Below are 26136 nucleotides of genomic sequence, written 5' to 3'. Positions count from 1 at the left end.
TCTTGCCAGGTATTTGTGACCTGGATTGGCCACTGTTGGAAACAGGATACTGGGCTTGATGGACCTTTGGTCTGTCCCAGTGTGGCAATTCTTATGTACTTATGACCTCTTCTCCATCAATTACTCTTCTCCAGATTTGTTTAGACTCAGTTGTGAAATGGTTAACACATCACCAGTTAGTACTCAATGTAGATAAAACAGTTGCTTGCTGGTTTCTGGACCTCATACTCCTCCCTCTTCCCCCTTTCCCCATTATCCTCTTTGGAGCACAAATCACCCCAGTCTCCTGTTTCCGTTATCTTGGGACCATTTGGGACTCCTCTCTCTCTGTTTTGTTCCTGAAATTTCTCAGTTGTCCAAAATTTCTTTATTTCTATTTCAGCAATTTCTCACCGTGCGTCATCTTTTTGGTAATAACCATTTTCATGTCCTTATGCTCTCAATTTTTACGTCCTGTCTTGACTATTGTAATGTTGTTTATGCTGGCCTGCCTCACTCCTCTCTGAAAAAGCTACAATCCTTTAAAAATGTTGCAGATAAAATGCTTTGCCATTCTCGCCGTTCAGTCCATACCACCCCATTAATAAATTGCTACCACTGGCTGCCCATTGAAGAACGTATTACCTTCAAGTAGCATTAGGTTTTCCAGATTATCTTGCACATCTCAGTATCCTCAAGGGTCCTTCGCACCATTAATGTCCTTCCTAGCCCCAAATTTGCCCATTATGAATCTACCAGACACAGCATGTTCTTTTTCTTTTCCCCTTTTATCTGGAATTCTCTCCTACTTTCACTCAGCTGTGAACTCTCTCTGAAATCTTTTAAAGCAAACCTGAAAGCTTTCCTTTTTCAGCAGGTTTTCAGGGACCCAGGGTGACAGATTTTCCAGCATGGGACTATAGCCTGTAGCATTTTTTTTTTTACTTCAATATCCTGCTCTTTGTATGAATGGATATCTTTACTATCAAATAATGGTGTTCCTTTCCTATTTCTTATGACTGTAGTTTTGTAAACTGCTCTGCCTCGCCAGCTAGACTGGTCTAGTAAGCCTGAATAAAGTATAAACTATTCTACTTTCTTGAATTGTAATCCAACTTGAGACAACATAGTGTCCATGCTCTATACCTTAAAGAATACCTGCTGGAAAAAAATCACAAAGTTGCTGCTCTGGCCCCTGTAGCATTGCTTCAGTCCTTTTAATCACTCTCCATTTATTTAAGCATAGGAATTTCTGGGAGTTCCTCCCCAGCTGCTCCCAATTCAGCAAGAGTAAAACACTGGTTTCAAAGATGACCCAGACTGAGGCACTTGTGCAAAAGATGTTTGGCAAAGTAGGCCGAATCCCTCCAAGGGGGAAAACTATGCTAGGATAAACCCTTATGAGGGAGGAGAAAGTAAGAGCTAGATGGGTTAGGGGTAGGCCTTTCCCTGAACTTAATGAAACCCTAGAATCCAGTTCAGAAGTTGGAAACATAGGACGCTTCATATTCAAAGGAACCAGATATTTCTCAATTGGTCCTGGAGCTGAGGGAGTACTCATAGTTGGAAATCGCAGTTTTGTTTTTCATTTCTCCATAGAATATAAATAACTGCCCACACCGTCTGACAGAGTCCTATGCCCACTGAGGCTCTAAAGGGGGGCTCATAAAGGGCCTAGGGCACACCCCTTTGGCCATGCCATTGGGCTGCTGGAATTTCAATACAGAGATCAACCTGCAATGATGATGTAAATGAGCTGCTTCTTACCGGGCTCCTCTCAGCGGCATCTATCAAGTGTCCACAGGTGGCCTCTCACCATATATGCCCTCTCCTTCCATGGAAGTCTATGCAATTCCATAATACTGTAGCATCAGAAGTGCCTTTATTCTGTTGAAGTCAAGGTTGTAAAATCTCAAGTAAAGGTCATGGTTTGGTCATAATTTGATGGAATTCTCATCAGCTGTTTCAGAGCTCGTCACTTTGTAGCAAGGTTTGTGGCAGCTTCAGAGTTCCTACTTTTTTCTGTTGGATATTTATTACAAGAATATAGCCAGCCTCCCCCCCCCCCCCCCCCCCCCCCCCCCCCCCCACAGTGTCCTTTCTCTTTTCTGATGGATCTGTTGTTGGCAAATTTGGGGACATCCCACACATTTGTTTCTACCGGAGGGATATTTGGATTTTATTTCAAGTAGTAGTATTTTTTTTTCTCTCTTTTAGGCTCAGAATGGCTGTGGCACTCCATTGATGGCAGCTTCACCCTTCCTGTGATTCCTGGGTCCCTAAAAAACTTCTTCAGAAGTCAACATCTCTGTGTCACTGGAGAGGGCATCACATACCTCCAGGCTGCAAATAGACGACTCCTATTAGAGCTTATTCCTCATATCCAGGTGTTTGCCAGAGTGGCACCAAAGCAAAAGGTAACTGCTTATGATAGATGAATTTACTTTCCTGTCTTGTGATAGTGCAAATGTTTAGATACCATGCAGCTCAAACTTGAGTTGCATTGTGCTGGAAGAAAACAGAAATGCCATTCTGGAGGTGGTGCTAGCAGTAAACATTTGGAGAAAGTGTGTACTGAAGCCATTCTATAGTGTTTCAGCAGAAAAGCACTGGTAAATTCGTACTTAACACATCTTATCTTCAAATTTACATCCTCATCTTTGTAGCCCAAAAGACACCCCAACCCATGATTTTCCTTTCATTCCTTGAATTTGGAGAGCCTGCATGGCAAGAAGAAGAAAAAGATAAATAATCAAAGATACTTTCTTAAATGTGCATTCATTTAGGGAGTTATGAGAGGAGAGGTGATGTGGAAATTGTTTTTCTTCATAGTGATGATTTCTCAGGTATTTCCTTTATTAAAATATAACATTTAAAGAAAAATGTACACTTCAAAAGTAAACTTATAATTTGTAATTGTAGGAGTTTGTGATCACTAGTCTCAAGAGTATGGGGTTTATTACCCTCATGTGTGGAGATGGCACAAATGATGTTGGAGCGCTGAAACATGCTGATGTAGGTGAGTGTGAAATACAGTTTTTTGGAGGGAGAAGGAGTTTCTATTTCTATTAGCTTTTTATAGAATCCCCATTCTAACTGGTAGCACTAGTAGGCAGCAATGATATGCAGAACAGAGTTAGTCCCAAGTTTTTCTGGGGCAGTATAAGATGAGACCTAATCAAGATATTATTATCAGGTCGATATTTTTATTTATTTGTGCAGGTTAGAAAGTATCATAATCTCAAAAGTTCTTGACAAATAGACAATTTTTAAAAATCAACAAATATTGAAATACAGTTCCTTCATCAACACACATCCTGTGTATTAAAATTCATAAGGCAGCAGTCTTTTCCTCTAGTCCATAAGCCTGTTTAAATAATATCATCTTCAATACTCTTAAAAATGTCCAAATTTTGTGTTGGCCTTAAACTTGTTGGTAGAGCATTCCATAATGTTGTACCAATTACTTTGAATATTGGTTTTCTGTACTCTTCTAGTCTAATACATTGAGTAGAAGGCATCTCCAAACGAGCTTTGAATACTGATTTTAATGTCCTGGAACGCTGGTAAATTTTTAACACAGTTGCTATGATTGGAGAGACAGATTTATTCAAAACCGTAAAAGCTGAGAGCAAGATCCAAGTGAAAATGTAACTTGAAAATACCATTTGCCACTGGTAAATACAACAGTGAATAAAAGAAATTTCCCATTCTCCACTATTCTTTAGTGCTTGTATTAACTTTCCCATTCAGTACAAAGCATATTGAATTTCTACGTATCTGATGATAAAGGGTAGGGAATAATGATAGATAACATAGGTAGATGATTTCATTTTCAATGTAATATATGGGTTACACAGCACTAAACATGAGCAGTACCAGGGCTGAACAAAAGAACATAAAGCTAACTAACAAAATATGAACACTAAGGAAGGGGGTGGGTAATTACTAAGGTGTAGTAAAATTCAGACTTTTACCACACTTTAATTTACTATAGGAGTGACTAACTTCTGGTTGCTCAGTACCACAGATTATTCACTCCTTGGTACATGAATAGTACTGCTTGTTATCAACCTCATAAGCAGTGTTATTTTAGCATCCCACAAAGCCATAGCCCAGTGCTCCTGGACACGTATTAAAAGGATCGATCAAAGTCCCAGTTGCTCTTACCCTTACCGGCGCCTGGTTCAAAGTGGTACCTGTGACAAACAGAGGTAATTTTGCAGTACTACCACTAGGGGGGTCAAGCAGGGCCCAAAAGACAGCCAGAGCTCCAGAGTCTCAATGCATGGGTGGGGCGATGGTGCAGGGAGAAGGGTTTTAGATTTGTAAGGATCTGGGCAACATTCTGGGGAAGGGGGAACGTATTCCGGAATGATGAGCTCTACCTTAACCAGGGTGGGACCAGGCTCCTGGCAGCGGCATTTAAAAATGAGATAGCGTAGGAAAAGGGGATCTAGGCGTCATCGTTGACGATACGTTGAAACCTTCTACTCAGTGTGCGGCGGCGGCTAAGAAAGCAAATAGCATGTTAGGTATTATTAGAAAAGGAATAGAAAAACAAAAATGAGGACGTTATAATGCCATGGTGTGACCGCACCTCAAATATTGTGCTCAATTCTGGTTACCGCATCTCAAAAAAGATATAGTGGAATTAAAAAAAGAAGAGCGGATAAAATGATAAAGGGGATGGGACAACTTCCCTATGAGGAAAGGCTAAAGCGGCTAGTACTCTTCAGCTAGGAGAAAAGACGGCTGAGGGGAGATATGATAGAGTTCTATAAAATAATGAGTGGAGTGGAATGGGTAAAAGTGAATTGCTTGTTTACTCTTTCCAAAAATACTAGGGGGGCACACAATGAAGCTACAAAGTAGTAAAATATTTCTTCACTGAACATGTAATTAAACTCTGGAATTCGTTGCCAGTTAATGTGGTAAAATCAGTTAGCTTAGTGGTGGTTTAAAAAAGGTTTGGATGGCTTCCTAAAGGAAAAGTCCACAGACCATTATTAAGATGGACTTGGGGAAAATTCACTGCTTATTTCTAGAATAAGCAGCATAAAATGTATTGTATTGTTTTATTTATTTATTTATTGTATTTGTATCCCACATTTTCCCGCCTATTTGCGGGTTCAGTGTGGCTTACAATACATTGTAAATAATGGAAATACAATTTGTTACAATTCAGTTATGGATTACATTGTGAGAATTTAAGCGAAGGCAGAGTCGAGGTATCGTTGGGGAATAGGACAAGGAAAAGAACAATGGAAAGAGAACGGGAAATTAATAGGATAATAGAACCTTAGCAAATGAACATTCGGTATAGCTTTTTTTTGTGAGTGAAGGTTTTAGTGTGTTAAAATTACGGGAGATGAGAGTTCAAAAAAGAATGTATTGGTGTATTTCTGGAACAGTAAGTGTGGACTTCATGTGTACTGATCCTTACAGTAAGTTTTATCAAAGAGATGAGTTTTTTAGTAATTTGCGGAAGTTGGTTAGTTCGTGGATTGTTTTCAAGTTGCGCGGTAGTATATTCCAGAATTGCGTACTTATCTAAGAAAAGGTTGATGCGTGCAGCGCCTTGTATTTTATGCCTTTGCAATTAGGGAAGTGGAGGTTAAGGAAAGTTCGAGATGATCTTTTAGCGTTCCTGGGTGGTAGGTCTATTAAGTCAGACATGTAGGCTGGAGCTTCACCGTGGATGATTTTGTGGACTAATGTGCTTACTTTAAAAGTAATGCGTTCCTTGAGTGGGAGCCAGTGTAGCTTCTCTCGTAAGGGTTTTGCACTTTCGTATTTCAGTTTTCCGAAGATGAGTCTGGCTGCTGTGTTCTGGGCTGTTTGAAGTCTCCTCAGTATTTGCTCTTTACAACCTGCGTATAGTGAATTGCAGTAATCCAGATGGCTGAGTACAAGGGATTGCACTAGGATGCGAAAGACGGATCTTGGGAAGAATGGTCTTATTCTTTTCAGTTTCCACATGCAGTAGAACATCTTTTTGGTTGTGTTGTTTGCATGGGTTTCGAGTGTTAGGTGGCGATCAATAGTGACTCCAAGGATTTTTAAAGTTTCTGAGATTGGAAGGTTTAGTATTGGTGTGTTGTATTGGGAGGTGAGTATTAGGCATTGAGTTTTTTCCGCGTTTAGTTTCAGTCGAAATGCATCTGCCCAGGTGTTCATGATGTGTAGACTTTGGTTAATTTTGTTGGATATTTCTTTGATATCTTGTTTGAAAGGGATGTATATTGTTACATCGTCGGCGTATATATATGGGTTGAGGTTATGATTTGATAGGAGTTTTGCCAATGGGATCATAATTATGTTGAAAATGGTTGGTGAGAGGGGTGATCCTTGCGGTACTCCACATTCAGGTATCCATGAATCGGACGTATTTGAGTTTGATGTGACTTGATATGAACGCAGGGTTAGGAACCCCTTGAACCAGTTTAGGACATTTCCTCCGATGCCAAAGTATTCAAGTATGTGCAATAGAATTCCGTGGTCGACCATATCAAAGGCACTTGACATGTCGAATTGTAGGAGAAGTATGTTGTTGCCGGTTGCGATTATTTGTTTGAATTTAGTCATTAGGGTAATTAGTACTGTTTCTGTGCTGTGCTTCGATCGGAATCCTGATTGGGCATCATGCAGTATTGAGAACTTGTTTAAATAGTTTGTAAGTTGTTTTGTTACCATCCCTTCGGTTATTTTGGTTATTAGTGGTATGGATGCTACTGGTCTGTAATTGGTTATTTCGCTTGCGCTTTTCTTTGTATCTTTGGGTATTGGGGTGAGTAAGATTTTTCCTTTTTCCTTTGGGAAGAGTCCGTTTTGTAGCATGAAGTTTACGTGGTTCGTTAGGTCTATTACAAATTGCCGAGGAGCTGATTTCATGAGGTTGTTTGGGCATTTGTCTAGTTTGCAGTAGGATGTAGCAAATCGTTTAAGTGTTTCAGAGATTAGGTCTTCTGATAATAATTCGAATTCGGTCCAGGTTCTGTCTGCTGGGTAAATTCTGTCTTCTGGGTCTAGACAGTCTAGAAGTGTGGTTATTCAATAGTGCTGGCGGGTATTTTAAGTCGTAGTTGTATAATTTTCTCCTTAAAGTGTTTCGCAAGTTTGTCGACATCTGGTATGTCTTTGCTGTTGTTTGTAGCTGGTGAGGTGTCTAGCAATTTATTCACAAGGTAGAAGAGTTTGTGTGTGTCTTTGTAGTTGGGTCCTATCATTGTTTTGTAATGTAGTCTTTTAATCTGTTTTATGGTATATTTGTATTTCCTCCGAAGTAGTTTCCAGGCATTTAGTGTTTGTTCATCTTTCTTTTTGTTCCATGCACGTTCTAGTTTCCTGACTTGTGTTTTAAGTTTTTTCAGCTCTTCGGTGAACCATGGATTTGATTTTTTCCTATGTGATGTTCTGGTTTGGATTGGGGCGATTTTGTCTAATGTTGTTGTGCATATATCGTCCCATTCTTGGAGGAATTGGATGGTGTCAGCATTTGTTAACCATTCGTTCTGGTAGATTTGTTGCCAAAATGTTGTGGGGTCTATTTTTCCTCTCATGGTGTATGTTGTTAGTTCATGTTTGTTGATTGTGTTTATGTGTTCTTCGCCAGTTGAGGGAGACACATGCTTTGTGGTGGTCTGACCATAGTGTAGGTGTCCATCTTGTGTCAGTAAGTAGTATATTTAAGTCTGGGTCGAATTTGTGTGTAATGATGTCTAGTGTATGTCCTTTTGTGTGTGTTGGTTGCGTGTTAGGTGCGTGCAGATCCCAGAGTTTTAAGAATTCTTTGCATTCTCGTGTGCCTGTAGAGGTGTCGTCTTCAAGGTGTAGGTTGATGTCTCCTATGATGAGGATGTTTGAGGCAGAGACACATGTGTTCGAGATGAAGTCCATAAGTTGCATTTGGGAGTCTTGCCATTTTCCTGGTGGAAAAGCCATTTTTGGCTTCTTGCCAGGTGCTTGTGACCTGGATTGGCTACTGTTGGAAACAGGATGCTTTTTAACATATTTATAAATGATCTAGAGATGGGACTAACTAGTGAGGTAATTAAATTTGCTGACGACACAAAGTTATTCAAAGTTGTTAAATTGCAAGAGGATTGTGAAAAATTACAAGACGACCTTATGAGACTGGGCGACTGGGTATCCAAATGGCAGATGACGTTTAATGTGAGCAAATACAAAGTGATGCATGTGGGAAAGAGGAACCCGAACTATAGCTATGTAATTCAAGGTTCCACTTTAGGAGTCACCGACCAGGAAAGGGATCTAAGTGTCATCGTTGATGATACGTTGAAAACCTCTGCTCAGAGCACGGTGGCGGCTAAGAAAGCAAATAGAATGTTAGGTATTATTAGGAAAGGAATGGAAAACAAAAATGAGGATGTTATAATGCCTTTGTATTGCTCCATGATGCGACTGCACCCCGAATATTGTGTGAAGTTCTGGTCACTGCATCTCAAAAAAGATATGGTGGAATTAGAAAAGATACAGAGAAGGGTGGCGAAAATGATAAAGGAGATAGGACGACCCCTGTGAAGAAAGGCTAAAGCGGCTGGGGTTCTTCATCTTGGAGAAAAGACGGCTGAGGGGAGATATGATAGAAATCTAGAAAATAATGAGTGGAATGGAACGGGTAGACATGAATTGATTGTCTACTCTTTCCAAAAATACTAGGACTAGTGGGCACTCAATGAAGCTACAAAGTAGTAAATTTAAAACGAATCGGAGTAAATATTTCTTCTCGCAACGTGTAATTAAACTCTGGAATTCGTTGCCAGAGAATGTAGTAAAAGCAGTTAGCAGGGTTTAAAAAAGGTTTGGATGGCTTCTTAAAGGAAAAGCCCAAAGACCATTATTAAGATGGACTTAGGGAAATTCCACTGCTTATTTCTAGAATAAGCAGCGTAAAATGTATTGTACTGTTTTCGTTTCTTGCCAGGTGCTTGTGACCTGGATTGGCTACTGTTGGAAACAGGATGCTGTGCTTGATGGACCTTTGGTCCTGCCCAGTATGGCAATACTTATGAACAAAGACTGTGGTTTGTTCCTTCCCAACCCATTAGACATGAGGGATAACTCAAGGTAGGGCCAGGGAGGAAGGTGGCATTTGCTGAATTTGGGGGGGGGGGGGGGGGGGGGGGAGTGTGTTCCAGGTGGAAAACCCTTGGGATGGGTGCCAAGAATTGGAGGGGGAGGGGCATGTGATGGGGAGGCTATCTGGGTTAGGTCATTTTGAATTTGGCTGACCCTGTTAAGAAATGCCCAGGAGCATCGAGCCGCAGATCGGAAAAATAACGCCAGCTTTTTGTTAGCAATATTTTTCCTGGTGTTCATTGGTTTCCTGGTGTTCATTTCAACATGTTACTGAATTCACATACTGATGAGGTGAGCATTTTCATGTTTTGCATCTCATTATTTACAGTTGTTCTTTGTTTTTTTTAAAGAAATCTTTTATTATATAGTATGTTTCCTCCATGCCCCAGCCTGATCTCCCTCAGCTTTCTCCTTGCTGAGGCTTGACATTCCCCCAGTGATTTGTCTTCTGCAGATCTATCTCCTCCCCCAGATAACTCTGCTTCCCCTCCTCTGCCCCTACCTCTAGCGTTCACGCACACCCACATCCGCACACAGCTCTTTGTCATCTTGCTGCACAAAACCCCCCTCTCCCCATCCTTCCCCCATCTTGCCTTCCTCAAACAGGTTCAGCGATGATTATCACACGCGGAGGAGGAAAAGAACAGCAATACATCAGGCAACATCCTCTCTGGCATTTCAACTTCATTGATTACCATAGAGCTCTGCCATTCAAATTCACTTTCAGTGCTGGGTAGCAGAAGAGGACATGGCTTAATGTACTACCACTTTTCTCCTCTTCCATTTGTGATGATCAGCATCAGAAATGGGAGAGGAGGACAAATTTTGGGGGGAGGGTGCATACATGTTGACGACCCAACAGGGAGTGGAAGAGCAGGGGGGAAAGCTGAGGGCACATGGCCAAGGATATTCTGGGAGGAAACAGTGCTAGTCTTCAGTGCCTCCTGATGTTTTGCGCAAATTCCGCAGTGCACAGCAACACAGAATTTCCCCAAGAGTAATAACATAATAAGAGATTTGAGCATGTTTTAGAGGGAAAAGCTACAGGTGAGAAGAATGATGTAGTTAGATTTTAAGGATTAGTGCTGATACAGGGACTAAAACTGATCATCGGGTAGGAATATTTTTCATTGTTGGATTTACACAGCATCTTTTTCATTAACTTTCCCCATGTGCAGGAGAATGCCCCAAGCCTATAGAGCAAGTTTTTTTCAACCTGTCTTATTTTTCTTGCCTGTGGTCACATTTGGCATGCAAAATAAGTTTTCTTCCTTGATTTATTTATATATTTTTGCCCATATGTGCAGTGGAGAAGTCAGCCAGGCCCTGTTAGCTGAAGAGGAAGACACACAAGTTGGAAAGTTGAAGAGGGAGGAGAAAAGAAGGGGCGAATGCAAGTGAAGGGGTACAGCTTATAGAGTGAAGGGCAAGGAGGGATTGAGAAGAAAGGGAAGAGATGGGAAAAAGGTTGAGAAAAGAGAAAGAAGTAGAACTGGAATGAGAGTTATATGGAAGGGTTCTGAGTGGGACTCTGTCCTCTGTTCCCTCCCCTTCTATCCATCCATTCATGTGTTTACATGTGCATACACTGCATCCACCAGTATCTAGGGGGCAGATGCTGGAGATGGGTAAGGCATGAGTCAGATTTTCCAGGATTGTGGCGGGATTGACAACTACTGAGAAATCAAGAAATATTTTATTGACATACTGCCTGGCTGCCTTCTCTTTCCTAGCATTTAAATCACCAATTGACCCCTCCTATACTCCCTCTCCCTGGCTTTAGCCCTTTTCTTAAATATTAGGGGATATTTGATGAAGCGAGTCAGGCAAAGTTGAGATTATATTGATATTATGGTTATCTTTCAGTTTCAAAACCAGTGCAACTATGTCACAGATACTATTTAGGTGTAATTTAAGTATAAGTTTGGGCTACATTTACTCGGCACATGAGAGGCTATAAGAATCCCTACCTTTAGATAAGTAAATTTACAACTAAATTGCTCTATGTCCAAAAGTCTGACAGAAGATTACTGTCAGTTCTCGAGTTGTCAGTTAATAAAGGAAAGGAAGATTTTATCCATAGACAACTAATGGTTGACCGTTGGTTAAGGAATACAGACATCTTGCTTTGTACTTTCTATTATGTAATATTATGCAATGGTTTGCTGTGCATAGAACGAGTTTAGTTCTCCAATCTTTCTCCCTGCAGTTCACGTTTTGGTCTTTCAGGGGTGGCACTGCTGGCCAATGCTCCAGAGAGACTTCCAGAGAGGAAACGGAAAACACGGGAAATACAGAATGATGGGAGAGCATCAGGGACCACGCTGGGTAGCAGCACTGTGAAGCCAAACTCTCGGGCTGCAAAGCAGCGCCTCATGTCTCAAAGAGAGGAACAGTTAGCTGTGCAGCGGGTGTGTTTTAGACCTCTTACTTTTTATTTTTAAATAAAAGCAGTGCTTATTAAGAATTAAGAAAAAAAAATAAAGGACCAGAAATTCATAGCTATTGACTCCACCCTTTATCCAAGAAAATTCTTCCAGGAATAATTTATAAGATGACAATCTGATAACAACCCTGAAAATCAGAAAGAGGGGGAAAGCTAAGGAATGACAAAATCTCTGACACAACCTCTCAAACTTTTCAGTATATAGGAAGGGTTTACAGTTTTTCAGCCCATGTTTATCACGAGACTTTTTGAGTACAACTTGTGACATGTTGCTCATTTCCCTTTATAACAGTGGTTCTCAAACTAGTCCTTGGGGCTTACCCAGCCAGTTGGGTTTGCATGATACTAATAACAAAATAAGTATGAGATACATTTGCATGTATTGTTTCTTTTGGAAATCCTTATGGAAATCCAGCTCTCCAAGGACAAGCAGGCCTATCTATTCTCACAAGTGGGTAACGGGGCTCCGTGTTGCCCAGTCCAGAGCTTATAACAAACTTTACAGAGCTTTGTGGAGTACGAGATATGCTCTACCTCACATGACTGAGTGTGTTCCCACCTGCCGTGAGGGCGCGGTTACCGCAGTTTTTCTACCGCGGTGAAAGAAGCTTCGTCTATAGTGTCTCTTCACTCCCAGTTCGGAAGAGATTCTTTTTTAGTGCCTTTTCGGCATCATTTTTGGTGATTTTTCACTGTGCCTTGTTCAGGCCTTTGTCCCCTTCTCTTCCCATATATTTTTAGTTTTTTGGGGGTGGTTTTCAAGTAGGGCTGTCCACCAATTAAAATTTTTACTCGCTCTCTGGTCGTGATTAAAATTTGTAATCACACGATTATTCGCATAAAGTGTCCCCCTCACATTTTCATTTGTATAGTGCAAAATATAGACTGCAGATGTCAATTCTCAAAACTGACATATTGTGCTTCAGTTACTAAACTGAAAATAAAATAATTTTTCTTACCTTTGTTGTCCAGTGATTTTATTTTACTAATCATCTTATTCCCTATCTCTGATTTTGTTCCTCTGTCTGTGCTCTGAACTAGAGTTGAATGTGAAAGAATGTTATAGGGGAAGAAGTGAGGAGAGAAAAGAAATAGTAAGGAGAGAGGAGGATCTGAAAATCCTCCTCTCTTCTTCACTTCTTCCCCTATAACATTTTTCACATTCTCCTTATCTGCCATTTTTCTTTCTCCTTATCTGTCTTGTTTCTATCCCTTTCTTTCCCCTTCCCCATCATCTCCTCTCGCCTTCTGTCTCTCCTCCCCTCCCCTCCATGGGCACCATCTCCTCTGTCCTCTCCTCCCACCCCGTGGGCACCATCTCCTGTCTTCTCTCTAGCGTCCGACTCCTGCAGCAGGAAACAGGAAGTTTCATCAGAGAAGGCTAGAGAGGGAGGGCTCCGGTTACAGAGAGGAGTGGAGCAGTACGTGCTTAATGCTGCTCTATGTACAAGGCAAATTTGGAGTGTGGCGGGCGGGATGAGATGCCAGAGAGCGGGGTGGCAAGAGAGAACAGACTGCCAGTGTACGGTGGTGGGTAGGAGAGAACAAACTGCAGGAGCACCGGGGAAGGAAGGGGCAGCAGTAGGAGAGAGCAGCATGATGCGATCAAGTTAAAATTATTAGTGCGATTTTGTTAAACTGCATTAAACGAACAGCCCTATTTAAAAGTTTTCTTTATTTTCTGTGACTTAGGCTGCATCTAGGCCTAGTGTCCGGTCTGGTCTTCCCCGTAATTTTTTTTTTTTGTGGTGCCTTGCCCCTTTTTTTTCAGGCACCATCACATCTTTTGATTTGGCTTCAGAAGTTTTTCCTTCCATGTCCACTAAAGCACCCAGTGGCTTTAAGCGCTATTCCTGGTGCAGTTGGCTGATCTCTGGCAAAGACACCCATTCTTGGTGTCTTCAGTGCTTAGGGCCTGACCATAGCCCTGCCAACTGTGTCCTTTGTCTTCGAATGAAGAAGAGGACTCAGGTGTCCAGAGAGGATCAAAGCGAGAAGATTTTTGGAGCCAGGTCTGAGTCCTTAATGTCGGCATCAGCATTGAGGTCATCGGTGGCGGCAACGTCGAAGACTGCATCGGCATCAGGAGCATCGGTCCATATGGCTGCTGCAAGACCCCTGGTCATTGGAAGCAGTAGTGCATTGGGTGAGTCTCCACCTGTCTCGATGTCAGCTACTGGACAGGGTCCCTGGGGACTGGCCTAGTTGGACCTGACCCCAAGGTGACCTGAGGATTCGACGTCATCCTTGTCAGCACCAAGGCATCTTGACGCCAAGCTTTGGGAGAAGGCCAAGAAGCATTGGCCACCCTTGACACATGGTGCTGGGAGCTCCAGGGCATCAAGGGATTCGGCCCCTCTATTCAGGAGGTACCAATGTGTCCGTCTCCAATCATACAGGTCATGACTCCTGTCTTAGCCCCATCAATTCTGCAGCCTGTCTCGGAGCTGGTACCCCCAGTCTTTACCGGTGTCAGTCCTCGATGAGCATCTCTGTGCCTTGCTCCCTGAGCTGCTGGATGGCCTTTTGAAATAGTGTACACTGGTATCGGAGGTGCTTGCGCCTGCCCTACCACCCGTTGCTGCCCCGCTTGGCCCTCAGCCACGGTGTGGCCCCAGTATCAATTGCCAGCCGTGCCGGTACCCCCTCGATGTCAGTGGAGGAAGCTTTGCCAGAGTCGAGGAGTGAGTCGGGTCCGGGACGCCCCTCTCAGGGACATAGTTCCTCAAAGTCGAGGCAGGCTCGGTCTGAGCCCTCCCAGAAGGAGTTTTTATCTGAAGTCAATGAGGAACGCTTATGGGAGTCGGAGGAGGTTCCAAGGTACTGGACTACGTGTCCCTTCCTAGGGAGGCTGTGACTGTTCCTCTCCATGAGGTGCTCAAGGAAGTCCTCGATAGAAATTGAGAGTTCCCTATGTCGGTCCCTGTCCTGCCTACGAAAATTAACACAATGTATCGGATTCACAGCACACCTGGTTTTGATAGGCCCCAGTTGCCTCACAATTCCATGGTGGTGGAGTCCGCTCTCAAGAGAGCCAGGAGTTATACAGACTATGCCTCAGCATCCCCATGCAGAGAAGATAGGACCTTGGACTCTTTGAAGGAAGACATTCCAGGTCTCAATGCTGGTGTCCCATATACAATCTTACTAGCTCTTTACGAGCGTGTACCTTTGACTTGGTGGACTCTCTTCCACCGGGAGCAGACCGTCGGTTCGCCAGTTGGCCAAGCAGCAGAAGGCGTTTTGTAAGTTCTTGGCCAGGGGCGCCTACGACACTTGTGATGTGGCATCCAAGATCTCTGCTCAAAGTATACCAATGCGCAGACTCTCATGGCTGCATGTTTCTGACTTGGGTCCAAAAAAGCACAGAGGCAGACGGTCTGCGATCTCCAAGGTGGAAAACAAACGGAGCAGATCATAGGCAAACAAAACAAGATTTATTAATATAACCCAATTACAGTATATGTATACACGCACAAAAACAGCCCGACACAGGCCGTGATTCGCCCAACAGGGCTGCTTCAGGGGCTACAAAAGAAATAATACAATGAATTAAAAAAATACAATGAATAAAAAAACAACATATATATGGTTTGTTGTATACATGTACGTCTTGTTAAAAATAATGTAATCAAAAGACAATTATAAATAAATAAATATGTCTAATTGATATATAATTTCCGTATGAATTTGAAAAATTCCACTCTAGTTTTGAACGCATTATATCTTGGTGTAGGTATGAATGACAATCCTCTACTTAGAACATTCTAAGTAATACAATAACATAGTATTATTTCTTTTGTAGCCCCTGAAGCAGCCCTGTTGGGCGAATCACGGCCTGTGTCGGGCTGTTTTTGTGCGTGTATACATATACTGTAATTGGGTTATATTAATAAATCTTGTTGTGTTTCTGACTTGGAACAGTCAGTTCAGCAGAGGTTGGCGGATGCCCCATGCTGGTGGGATAAAATTTTGTAGGAGAGAAGGTTGAGGAGGTCGCTGACAAATAAAAAAACATACTTATCTCTTCGCTCTCCTGCCGGGTATCAGCCTCCTCATCGAGGAGGTCTTTTGGCAAGTCTAGGAGGGGTGCCTACTACCCGCAGAGACAATAGGTATGCCACCTCTTCTTGCCAGCCTGTTCACGCTCAGCCACAGTGTGCTCGTTCTCGTCAGTGGTATGCACCTAATGCCCCTGCTGTTCCCCTGTCAAAGCAAGGGATGAGCTTCTGACTGGCTCCAGCAGAGCATAGCCACTGTAAAAGTGTCCATACCGGATGACTTACCGGTCGGGGGGAGGCTGAAGTTTTTCTGCAAAAGGTGACCCCTTGTAACCTCCGACTGGTGGGTTCTTCAAGTAGTCCAACTTAGATACGCCCTCAATTGGCTTCAAAACCCACCAATTTGCCCACTGAGAGCTCATTACTTCAGCTCTCAGCACGAGTAGGTACTTGCAAAAGAACTCTCTGCCCTTCTGAAGGCCCATGCAGTCGAGCCTGTTCCACCAGGAGAGGAAATGCGGGGATTCTATTCCAGGTAATTCCTTGTGCAAAAGAAGATAGGGGCTATGCGTCCCATCCCAGATCTAAGGGCCCTGAACAAATTCCTGGTCAAAGAAAAGGTCAGGATGGTTTCCCTGGGCACCCTTCTACCCATGATTCAGAAAAACGATTGGCTATGCTCTTATGGACTTGAAGGATGCATACAATCACATTCCAATACTTCCAGCCCACCAGAAGTATCTACAATTGCGTCTGGGAACATATCACTACTAGTACCATGTGTTGCCCTTTGGCCTGATGTCAGCTCCCAAGGACTTCACCAAATGTCTAGCAGTACTCACAGAATCCATATGTTCCCTTACCTTGACTGTTGGCTGGTGAAGAGCATGTCAGAGGACGGTACTCAGGAGTCCATGCGAAGGACTATTCGGGTGCTGGAACTACCAGAGTTTGTTATAAGCTATCCCAAGTCCCATCTTCATCCTGCTCAACAATTGGAATTCATTGGAGCCCTACTTGATAACACAACAGGTTCAAGCTTTTCTCCCAGGACCGAGAGCAGACGCTGTAATCGCTTTATCTTCTCAGGTTTGAACCTCGCAGCAGGTCACAGCTCTGCACATGTTGAGGTTATTGGGTGTAAAGCTCCCAACCACTGGGTGATTCAGAAATGCAGCCCTCTGCTGGCCTGAGTCACGGAAAACTCCTCAGTATAATCACCACCCTCCCTAGGCAGCTTAAACAAACTTGCCAGCCTCCTTGGAGTTCTCTCGGCTCCCAAGCCAAGCTACATATTGTAATCTGCTGGGCAAACAGCTCAGCCACAGGCAGTTCAAAGGCAAAGCAGTTTTAAATCCCAGGCAGCTCCAGCAAAACGCAGTTCAAAAACAAACAGTTGTAAATCCCTAAAGGTCCTCTCGTGTGCAGGGAGCCCTCTGGTAGCTCCTGTCCAGCCTCACATACCCTCAGCCAGGACTCACTAACACTGGGTATTTGTGAAAGGCTCAGAGAGGCCGCTTATACACGCAGTCTCAATGTTTGGGGCTCCTCCTTCACTCAGGGTGACTGTTCCCTATTTATGACCGTCGTTGGAGACCCCTCCCCTGTTATAGCCACTGTTACCCGGGCACCCTTCTGGGTCTCTGCTGGTGCCCCTTTATCCATTCCTTGAGACTCACCTGGGTTCCCCAGCTTCTGTAAGTATGCAAATTAGACACAGCCAGTAGATGCAAATTCACTTCATTAGCAATCTTCTGCAGTCTTGTGGAAACAACTTCTTTCCAGTTATTATTCACTTACAAGTTCATTCACTGAGCCCATTTACTTTGGGAGACCTAGGTCTCAGTGTCAACAGCCTCCTCCCCTGGACAGGATGTTCTTCACTCTCTTTAACTATACTACTACTACTTATCATTTCTATATATCATTTTCCTCCACCCCACGGCTGTTAGTTATTTACAAACAATACACAGATCCATCAATAACTTGTCCATGGCCTGATAAGTACCTTCATGGCTTTTAGAGTCTCCTTCTCTCCCATCTCCCAGAGAATTTCCTCCATTAGGCTTCAGGCTTCCAGGTCCCCATCTCGTCTCTCTCCCCTTTCTCTTCTCTCTCGCCTTTCTCTTCTCAGAGGGGCTTTTATAGGGTGGCTAATAATCCTCCCCACCTCTTTAGGCCTCTCTCCCCCCCCCCCCCCCCGATTCGAGAAAGGTACAGGCCCATAACTATCTCCACCTGTCCCTCACCTACTCTGAGGGCTCCCCCTGGTGGGCTCTTCAGGGAAGGGCCAGTCCTATACCATGATCACCCCCTAGCTGTCCCTTCAGGTTAATACATGGCGTACCCCTCTTGGCTCCCTCTAGTGACCAGATCAGGGCATTTTCCAGACTTTTTCCCTGGGCCAGTGCCCTCTGGCGACCTCAGGCTAGGACAGTCCTGTGTTTATCACATGGGCCACATGGCTTCCACAGTTTATGTGACACCCATGACACGCCTTCACATAAGATCCACCCAATAGACCTTAGCCTCCCAGTGGTGTCAATCTACAAGAGATCTAACAGATGTCATCCAAGTGTCTCCAGAGCTTGTTCACTCTCTGCTCTGGTGGACCTTTCGATACAATTTGATTCTGGGACTACCATTCCAAATTCCTTAGCCTCAAAGGTACTAACGACGGACGTATTACTCCTCGGTTGGGGGGCTTCACACTCAAAGAGCCTGGTCCCTTTAGGAAGCAGGTCTTTAGATCAATCTTTTGGCGCTCTGGAACGCTTTGAAGGCTTTCAGAGATGCAGCGGTCCAACCAAATTGTGCTCATTCAAACAGACAACGAGGTTGCAGTGTATTACACCAACAAGCAGGGGGGCACCGGATCACGCCCTCTGTGTCAGGCCACCCAGATGTGCTGCTGGGCTCACCAGCATGACATGTGCCTTCAGGCCACTTATCTGCTGGTCAAAAACAACAGTCTAGCCAACAGGCTGAGTAGGGTTATGCAACCACATGAGTGGTCACTCAAACATGGGAATTGCCCACGAGGTCTTCCAATTTTGGGGCACCCCATCAGCGGATCTCTTCGCCACTCAACTGAATCACACAGTCCCTCAGTTCTGTTCCAGACTTCAGGCTCACGTCAAACTAGTGTCAGATTCCTTCCTCCTGCATTGAGGGACAGGTCTTCTGTATGCGTATTCTCCCATTCCTCTTGTGGGGAAGACTTTGCTGAAACTCAAGCAAGACCATGATCTTGACCGTACCTTACTGGCCACGGCAGATCTGGTTCCCACTTCTTCTGGAATTATCTTCAAAAGAACCGTGGAGATGGTATGTTTTCCGACTCTCATCATCCAGAACGAGGGATCTCTTCTGCATCCCAATTTCCAGTCCCTGGCCCTCATGGCCTGAATGTTCAGAGCCTAAATTTGCTTCTTTGAGTCTGCCAGAGGGTGTCTCCTGGGTCTTGCTGACTTCCAGAAAAGATCCCACTAAGAGGTGTTATTCTTTCAAATGGAGGAGGTTTGCTGTCTGGTGTGAGGGCAAGGCCCTAGATCCTGTTTCCTGCCCTACATAGACCCTTCTTGAATACCTTCTACACCTGTCTGAGTCTGTTCTCAAGACCGTAAGGGATCACCTCAGTGCAATTAGTACTTATCACTATGTAGAAGGTAAGCCCATCTCTGAACTTGTTCACTCATGAGAGGTTAGCTTTTATCAAAGCCTCCTGTCAAACCTGTGTCATGGGACCTCAGTGTCATTCTCACCCAGCTGATGAAAGCTCCTTTCAAGCCACTGAATTCCTGCCAAGTACTTGACCTAGAAGATCATTTTCTTGGTGGTGGTTCTTTTGATCCCAAAAGGATGGGGGTCGCCATCGGGAAATGCACAGTCTCTAATTGGCTGGCAGATTGCATTTCTTTCACTTATTCCCAGGCTGGGCTGACCCTGGAGGGTCATATCAAGGCTCACAGTGTCAGAGCCATGACGTCAGCCTCCATTGAAGAAATTTGCAAGGCTGCAATGTAGTCTTCAGTCCACACATTTACATCTCATTACTGCCTTGAGCAGGATACCCAGCGTGACAGTTGTTTTGGGCAAATAGTGCTGCACAATCTGTTTAGGGTTTAGAATCTAACTTCACTACCCTAGGCCCTTTTTATTCTGTTCCAATCTGCAATCTCAATCATTTTGCATATAGTTTCAGGTTGATCTGAGTTATGTCCTTGCTGTTGCGAGGCCCAGTTGACCAATGTTTGTTGTTTTCAGTGTATCTGGATGCTAGGGATATTCCACTTGTGAGAATAGATAGGCCTGCTTGTCCTTGGAGAAAGCGAAGAAAGAAACTTACTTGTAGCAGGTATTCTCTGAGGACAGCAGGCCTTATATTTTCATAAACCCTCCCACCTCCCCTAGTATTTAACTGTGGTAACCGCGCCCTCGCAGTGGGTGGGAAGGCACTCATGCATGCGTGATGGAGCATGTCTCGCACTCCACAAAGCTCTGTAAAGCTTTTTATAAGCTCTTGTTCAGGCAGCGCAGCACCACCTTACCCACTTCAGAGTATATAAGGCTTGCTGTCCTCAGAGAATACCTGCTATTTATTTATTTACTGCATTTGTATCCCACATTTTCCCACCTTTTTGCAGACTCAGTATGGCTTACATTATGCCGTGATGGCGATCGCCATTTCCGGAAGGAGAAATACAGAGTATTATTGCATTTAAAGTACAGAAAATATAAAATAAATTAGAAGTAAATAAAATCATTTCAGGTATAGGAGGACAAAAGTGATGTGTAACGTTCAATAATGACGTGGTTAAAGTAAATAAAAAGAGTTAAATGATAATTTGTTCTGTTAAAAGTTTTGATGTCAGTTCATTTATGAAGAATCTTTATGATAAGTCTCTTTGAACAGGTTAGTCTTTAGTAATTTCCGGAAGGTAAGTATAGGTAACTATTTTCGCTTTACTGGGTGTGCCCGAAGGACTGGGTTTAGAACCACTGCTTTATAATACTGCCATCTAACACACAAAGCAGTAGATAGGAGGAACAACAAACTCCCACAGTGTTCATTGGGAGACAAAAAAGGTGGAAGCATCATTTTCCAGGAAATCAGTCTGAGGGATAGCAGTTCAAAGTTTCTAAGAAACCTTTATTTTTCAATAATCTTCCAAAAGTACACACAGTCTTGACCCATCAAATGTGTGAACAGGAGGTACTCATATGAAAAGTTGGAAGAGTGAAAATAGAAATAAAAATATATTACTTTCAAACGCATGAAGGAAAACAGTTTGAAAAATAAAGGGTTTTGTTTATTTATTTATTTTTTTTTTTTTGAAACTTTGAACTGTTGTCCCTCAGACTGATTTCCTGGAACACAGTGCTTCTATCATTAATATAAATTGTATTCTGAGTTGCAAATATAATCATTTGGCCTCCTTAACTGCTCAGTTGATGTCTGCAGCTCAGAATACAGTTTGTTAAATGAGGTTTCCTTGCATGCCTTAATAAAAAAACAAAAACAATGGCAAAGAAAACAGAAAATCCAATTAGCCTGCCATATTAAAGAAAGTCAGCTACTTCAGCACAGCAAGAAAAAAGCTGTCTTATAAGTTTAGGGGTCTATACATCTATTATGTGTTTAAAATGCTGGGATGAACCAGAATCACATTTTGGGAAATGCAGGCCATTCCATTTGAGGATGGATATTAGCTGTGGTTGAATACTGTACAACTTCTTACACTTCTGTTTACAATTACGTAGTGACATAGTCTGTTGTAGAAAATATTTTAATAGGAAAGTTGTGTAAATTCTCCATAGCTGATTAATTCTATCCAACTCAATTTTAAATATGTGTATTATTTTATTGTATTTGTTGTTAACTGGATCTTTTCTTCAATTAAAACTGTATAATAGGAAAGAATCAACCAGGTTTTGAAGGATCTGGAAGAGGACCAGATGCCAGTTGTTAAACTAGGTGATGCCAGTATTGCTGCTCCTTTCACATCAAAGCTCTCGTCAATCCAATGCAGTAAGTACTCAGGCCAGAGACTTGGCACCTGGATGAGATGCCTACAAAGATTCCGTCTGTGGGGGAGTGATATTGTAGTGCACTTCTAGTAACTGTATTGATCCTGGAGAAAACTGGAGTTTTTGTATCTTGTGATGCCTTTTTAAAAGGCCAACAAAAATGTACACAGTTTGTCAAAACCAGAAAGGTTCCTTCTTCAGATATCACTGTAGGGCTGCAAGAAGGAAAATACTGTATCTAGAGGAAGATATGGGATCAAAATTCTTACAGTAGAAGCTGTTGAGCTAGCTAGGTGAGGCTGGAGCATTAGTAATATATCATCTGTTTATAGGGGTAATTATGCTCATGTCCCCCAATCTCCATCCATATTTTTCCAAATGCTTTGTATTTATTTTATTTATTTATTGCATTTGTATCCCACATTTTCCCACCTCTTTGCAGGCTCAATGTGGCTTATAATACATCATGAATGGTGGAAGTAAATTAGAAAATAGACAGTTCTATTGATAATGCAAATAACAGTGGCAAAAGCAGGCAATTCTACTGGGTGCCCCCACCCAGCAGGAGTAGTCATTTCAGTTTTCCATTTTTCAGTTGAGCCATGGGGCCATTGTAAAGGTCCTTGACCACTCTCTGGAAGGTTGGGCCAAAGGTAAGCTTCTCCAATAATCAAAAAAGATATGACCTAATCAAATGCCTTTTTGGCATTAAGACAAAGAATTTTTGGGGAATGTTGCATATTAGCTGTTCTACATTTACCACCCTTTGGGGGTCTTTTACAAAGGTTTGCTAGCGTTTTTAGCGCACGTTAAAAATTCATGTGCGCTAAATGCCAAGTTGCCCATAGGAATATAATTGGCATTATAGCATTTAGCGGATGTGAATTTTTAGTGCACACTAAAAATGCTAAGGCCTTTGTAAAGGGGGGCCCTGTGTTTGTTGTCCAAAGTATTCCTTCCCCTTATGAAATTGGTCACTATTTGTCCCTCTCAATGAGAGAACTAAAAGCAGAATTACAAACAATGCAGGAAAATATTAAGGGAGTGGTGCAGGAGCTTAAGAGATATACAGGAGCTTGGTGGAACATAAAATAGACAAGCATGAGGAGGAGCTAGAAACTTTGCAATGACAAGTGAAAAATCTTCAGTTCAAATATGGAACTTTGGGACAAACTCGAGGATCTTGAGAATAAGTCCCAAAGATGTCCACTGAGCCTTTCATTCTGTTCATTACTTCCACCTGTTCTCTTGGGTCTTCTCAGCATCATTTGCTGGTTGTTCTAACTCACATGTAGATTTGTGTGGCATCCATCCGTCACTCTTGTTTTCAAGTTATGGCTCCTGTGCTGTGGACTAGTTTGCAATCTACATCCAATCTCAGTCCTCCTGTTGTAAATGTAAAATAACATTAAAACTTATTATACTCAGACTTTCTCTACTAGCTGATCAGGAGTGTTTCTGCGTTCATGGATCTGCCTACTACGGCTTTATCCTGGGTCCTTGTTTGCACACAGGTCTTATGAACTTCACCTTCCTTTCTCCCTAATGTTTTCTCCTTGTTTGCTTATTAATGAGTTGCTAGCATAGTTTATTACACGAACTTTTCTCCTTTCATATATTCCAGTTTGTCCATATGTTCTCTTCTATTGTTTTTGTAATTGTAAACCTCTTAGACCTTATTTTATTTTGCTGTATATCAGATAAAGTTGATGATTATGATGCAACTTGTGTCTGAGAGAGATACTGATAAGAGTTAAGAAACAGGGTGAACTGTCCACATCATAGTTCATAGACTGGTGTCTCCCAGGGCTTTCCTTTGTCCCCTATCCTTTTTAATGTTTATTTGTTTGTTTTTAGTTCCTTGGGAAGAGAACTTCTATCCTCGGGTTTGGTTTTCCACATTTATACTGATGATGTGCAAATTATGTTTCTTATTCTATCCTCTGTTGTGACATACAAATTTGTTTGCATTTCAAAGATTTCTCAATTGATGACTGAATGCTCACTTAAATACTGATAAACTATCTTGTTGTGGTGGGAGGGAAGAATAATCCTAGATGATTTTGGCCGTATGTTAGATGGTAAAATCACTACTTTGCAGACTTCTGTTCACAGTTTAGGAATGATGTTACTCTGTTCTAAATGGTATTGCACAGGTTTGTCGATTAATTTAACCATATTGTTTCTAATAAACGCTCAGGGTATTATTAGAAGCAATGGGTTTTCTTAAGTCTATTAATGGAGGCGATTCAGTTTTTTAGGAAGACCCCCCCCCCCCCCCCCCCCACGATGACCAGCATTTTTCTTCTCCACCTCTCTTCCCCGTGATGACAAGATCTCTTTTCTTACCTCTTCTCAATGTAGGGACCTCAATATTTTATGTCGAGCAAAAGCAAAGAAGCACCAACATTGGGCCCTTCAGAGCACAGTGCCATGAGCCCCATTTCATCAGCACCCCCTACTTGAGAAGTGTCATTGCCACAAGGGCTGCTCCCCCTCCATGGAATCAGTTCTGATGTGACAGTCTCCTAACTGCTGGGACCAGCCTTCTAATTTGGCACCTACATCACTGAATCAACACCATGCCTGCCTCCAAGAAATGGTCAGAGCAATGCTGCAGGAGGAGTTGGAGTGAATTCTGGTCCTGAGGAACTGAGTTTGATTCCCACTTCAGGCACAGGCAGCTTCTTGTGACTCTGGGCAAGTCACTTAACCCTCCATTGCCCCATGTAAGCTGCATTGAGCCTGCCATGAGTGGGAAAGCGCGGGGTACAAATGTAACAAAAATAAAATAAAATTCTGGCCTGGCGGAATTCCGAGGCCTCAAGGGCATAGATATTAGCCATGGCTCTGCCCTAGCCAATTCTGGAGGTCAACACCAACGCCTATTGGCGCTGGGGTCAGCCTTGGAAGTGGCGGTGCTCCTCTTTAGTCCACCATGGGAGGAAGCTCCTCTGGTGTCAGGACCTTCCCCTTTGTGCTCACATCCTGAGTCTAGACATTAGTCTAGTCGCATGAATCAGACACAGACTCGGCCTTCTCGAGAAGAGCACTACACTGAGTCTGAGCCAAAGGAAGTCTCTAAGGAGGGCTTCCTGGGTCTGCATTCAGATTCCTCTCCACCTTTTCTTTTGAAGATCGAGGATGAGCCCAGGGCTGCTATTTTGCACATCATTGATTCCCTTAAGGAAGCTATGACAGTGCCCTTGGCAGATGCAGATGAAGAATTGTGAGACCCCTTTCTCTGTGCACCCAGTTCCCAAGAAGGCAGACTCCATGTATAGTCCAGAAGGCTCCTGGATGCGAGAAGCCTCAGCTGCCTCACCACTCTATGGTGGTTGAATCCACTCTCAAAAGAGCTAAGGACCCACATCTCAGTGCCCCCGGGGCAAGATGCTAGGACCTTAGAGTCTTTTGGGATGAAGGTTTACCAAGCCTACCAGTTCTACATGAGCATTTGTGGGATTTGGTGTGCAGTGTGTCGGAGTTTGCAGGCTCTCTGCCCTCAGTTAAGGCTGCAGAACTCCAAAAGCTGTTACCCAAGCAGAACGAGTGCCAAAAGTACTGCTGGGCAAGCTACGATGCTTTAGATGTGGTATCCAGGCTTTCTGGAGACTCACCTATCTGTTTGTGTCAGACCTTAAAACCAGATGTTGAAGAAAAGCTGGCAGAAGTCCCCTATCAAGGAGATAATCTGTTTGGGGACCACCTGTTTCTCTGACCCCATCCCCACCAACTTACTCAACACCATCTCTCCTACTGTCACCCCCCCCCCCCCCCCCCCCCCCATCTGTCATATCCTCAACCTCTCTCTCTCCACTGCAACTGTCCCTGACACCTTCAAGCATGCTGTAGTCACACCACTCCTCAAAAAAACATCACGACCCTACCTGTCCCTCCAACTACCGCCCAATTTCCCTCCTACCCTTCCTCTCCAAGACACTTGAACGCGCCGCGCCGTTCATAGCCGTTGCCTTGATTTTCTCTCCTCTCATGCCATCCTCGATCCGCTTCAATCCGGCTTTTGCCCCCTACACTCGACAGAAACAGCACTATCTAAAGTCTGCAATGAACTGTTCCTTGCCAAATCCAAAGGCCAGTACTCCATCCTCATCCTCCTCGACCTTTTCCGCCGCTTTTGATACTGTCAATCACAATTTACTTTTTGCCACACTGTCCTCATTTGGGTTCCAGGGCTCTGTCCTCTCCTGGTTCTCCTCTTATCTCTCCCACCGTACCTTCAGAGTACATTCTCATGGTTCTTCCTCCACCCCCATCCCGCTCCATTTTAACTGAGGTTATCAGTGTTGAAACGTGAACAGGTTCAGTAAACATGTATTTTTTACCCCCAAGCCATATTATGCACTTGCAGGGGTACCTTAAAAAGAAGGTACCCCCCAAGTGCAAAACCTCCGGCTTAAGGAGCAAAAATTGTTTCCTCCGTCTTCTTGTCTCCTTAGAGACATCAGGAAATAGCATTATTCTGAAACCCAGAAAGGGTTTCTCTTTATTTCGGAAAAACAGACGGAAAATCCAATTCTTATCAGGCATCAATGCGACAGTCGCCACCAAAGTAGC

The 26136-nt window shown here is 43.2% G+C and overlaps 1 protein-coding gene across 1 annotated transcript in view; it reads left to right on the top strand.

Annotated features, from left to right (window-relative positions):
• ATP13A1 (ATPase 13A1) overlaps positions 1-26136 on the top strand; it is a 343318-nt gene that overhangs the window by 257198 nt on the left and 59984 nt on the right. The window contains exons 18-21 of the mRNA XM_030197562.1: positions 2197-2396; positions 2902-2998; positions 11311-11492; positions 21445-21559. Coding sequence (XP_030053422.1) covers positions 2197-2396; positions 2902-2998; positions 11311-11492; positions 21445-21559 — 594 coding nt within the window. The remainder of the gene's footprint in view (positions 1-2196; positions 2397-2901; positions 2999-11310; positions 11493-21444; positions 21560-26136) is intronic.

This window comes from Microcaecilia unicolor, chromosome 3 (assembly GCF_901765095.1).
Source record: "Microcaecilia unicolor chromosome 3, aMicUni1.1, whole genome shotgun sequence".
Taxonomy (NCBI): Eukaryota; Metazoa; Chordata; class Amphibia; order Gymnophiona; family Siphonopidae; genus Microcaecilia; species Microcaecilia unicolor.
Note: the sequence above shows the minus strand (reverse complement) of the source record. Positions and strands in the feature narration are given on the sequence as shown.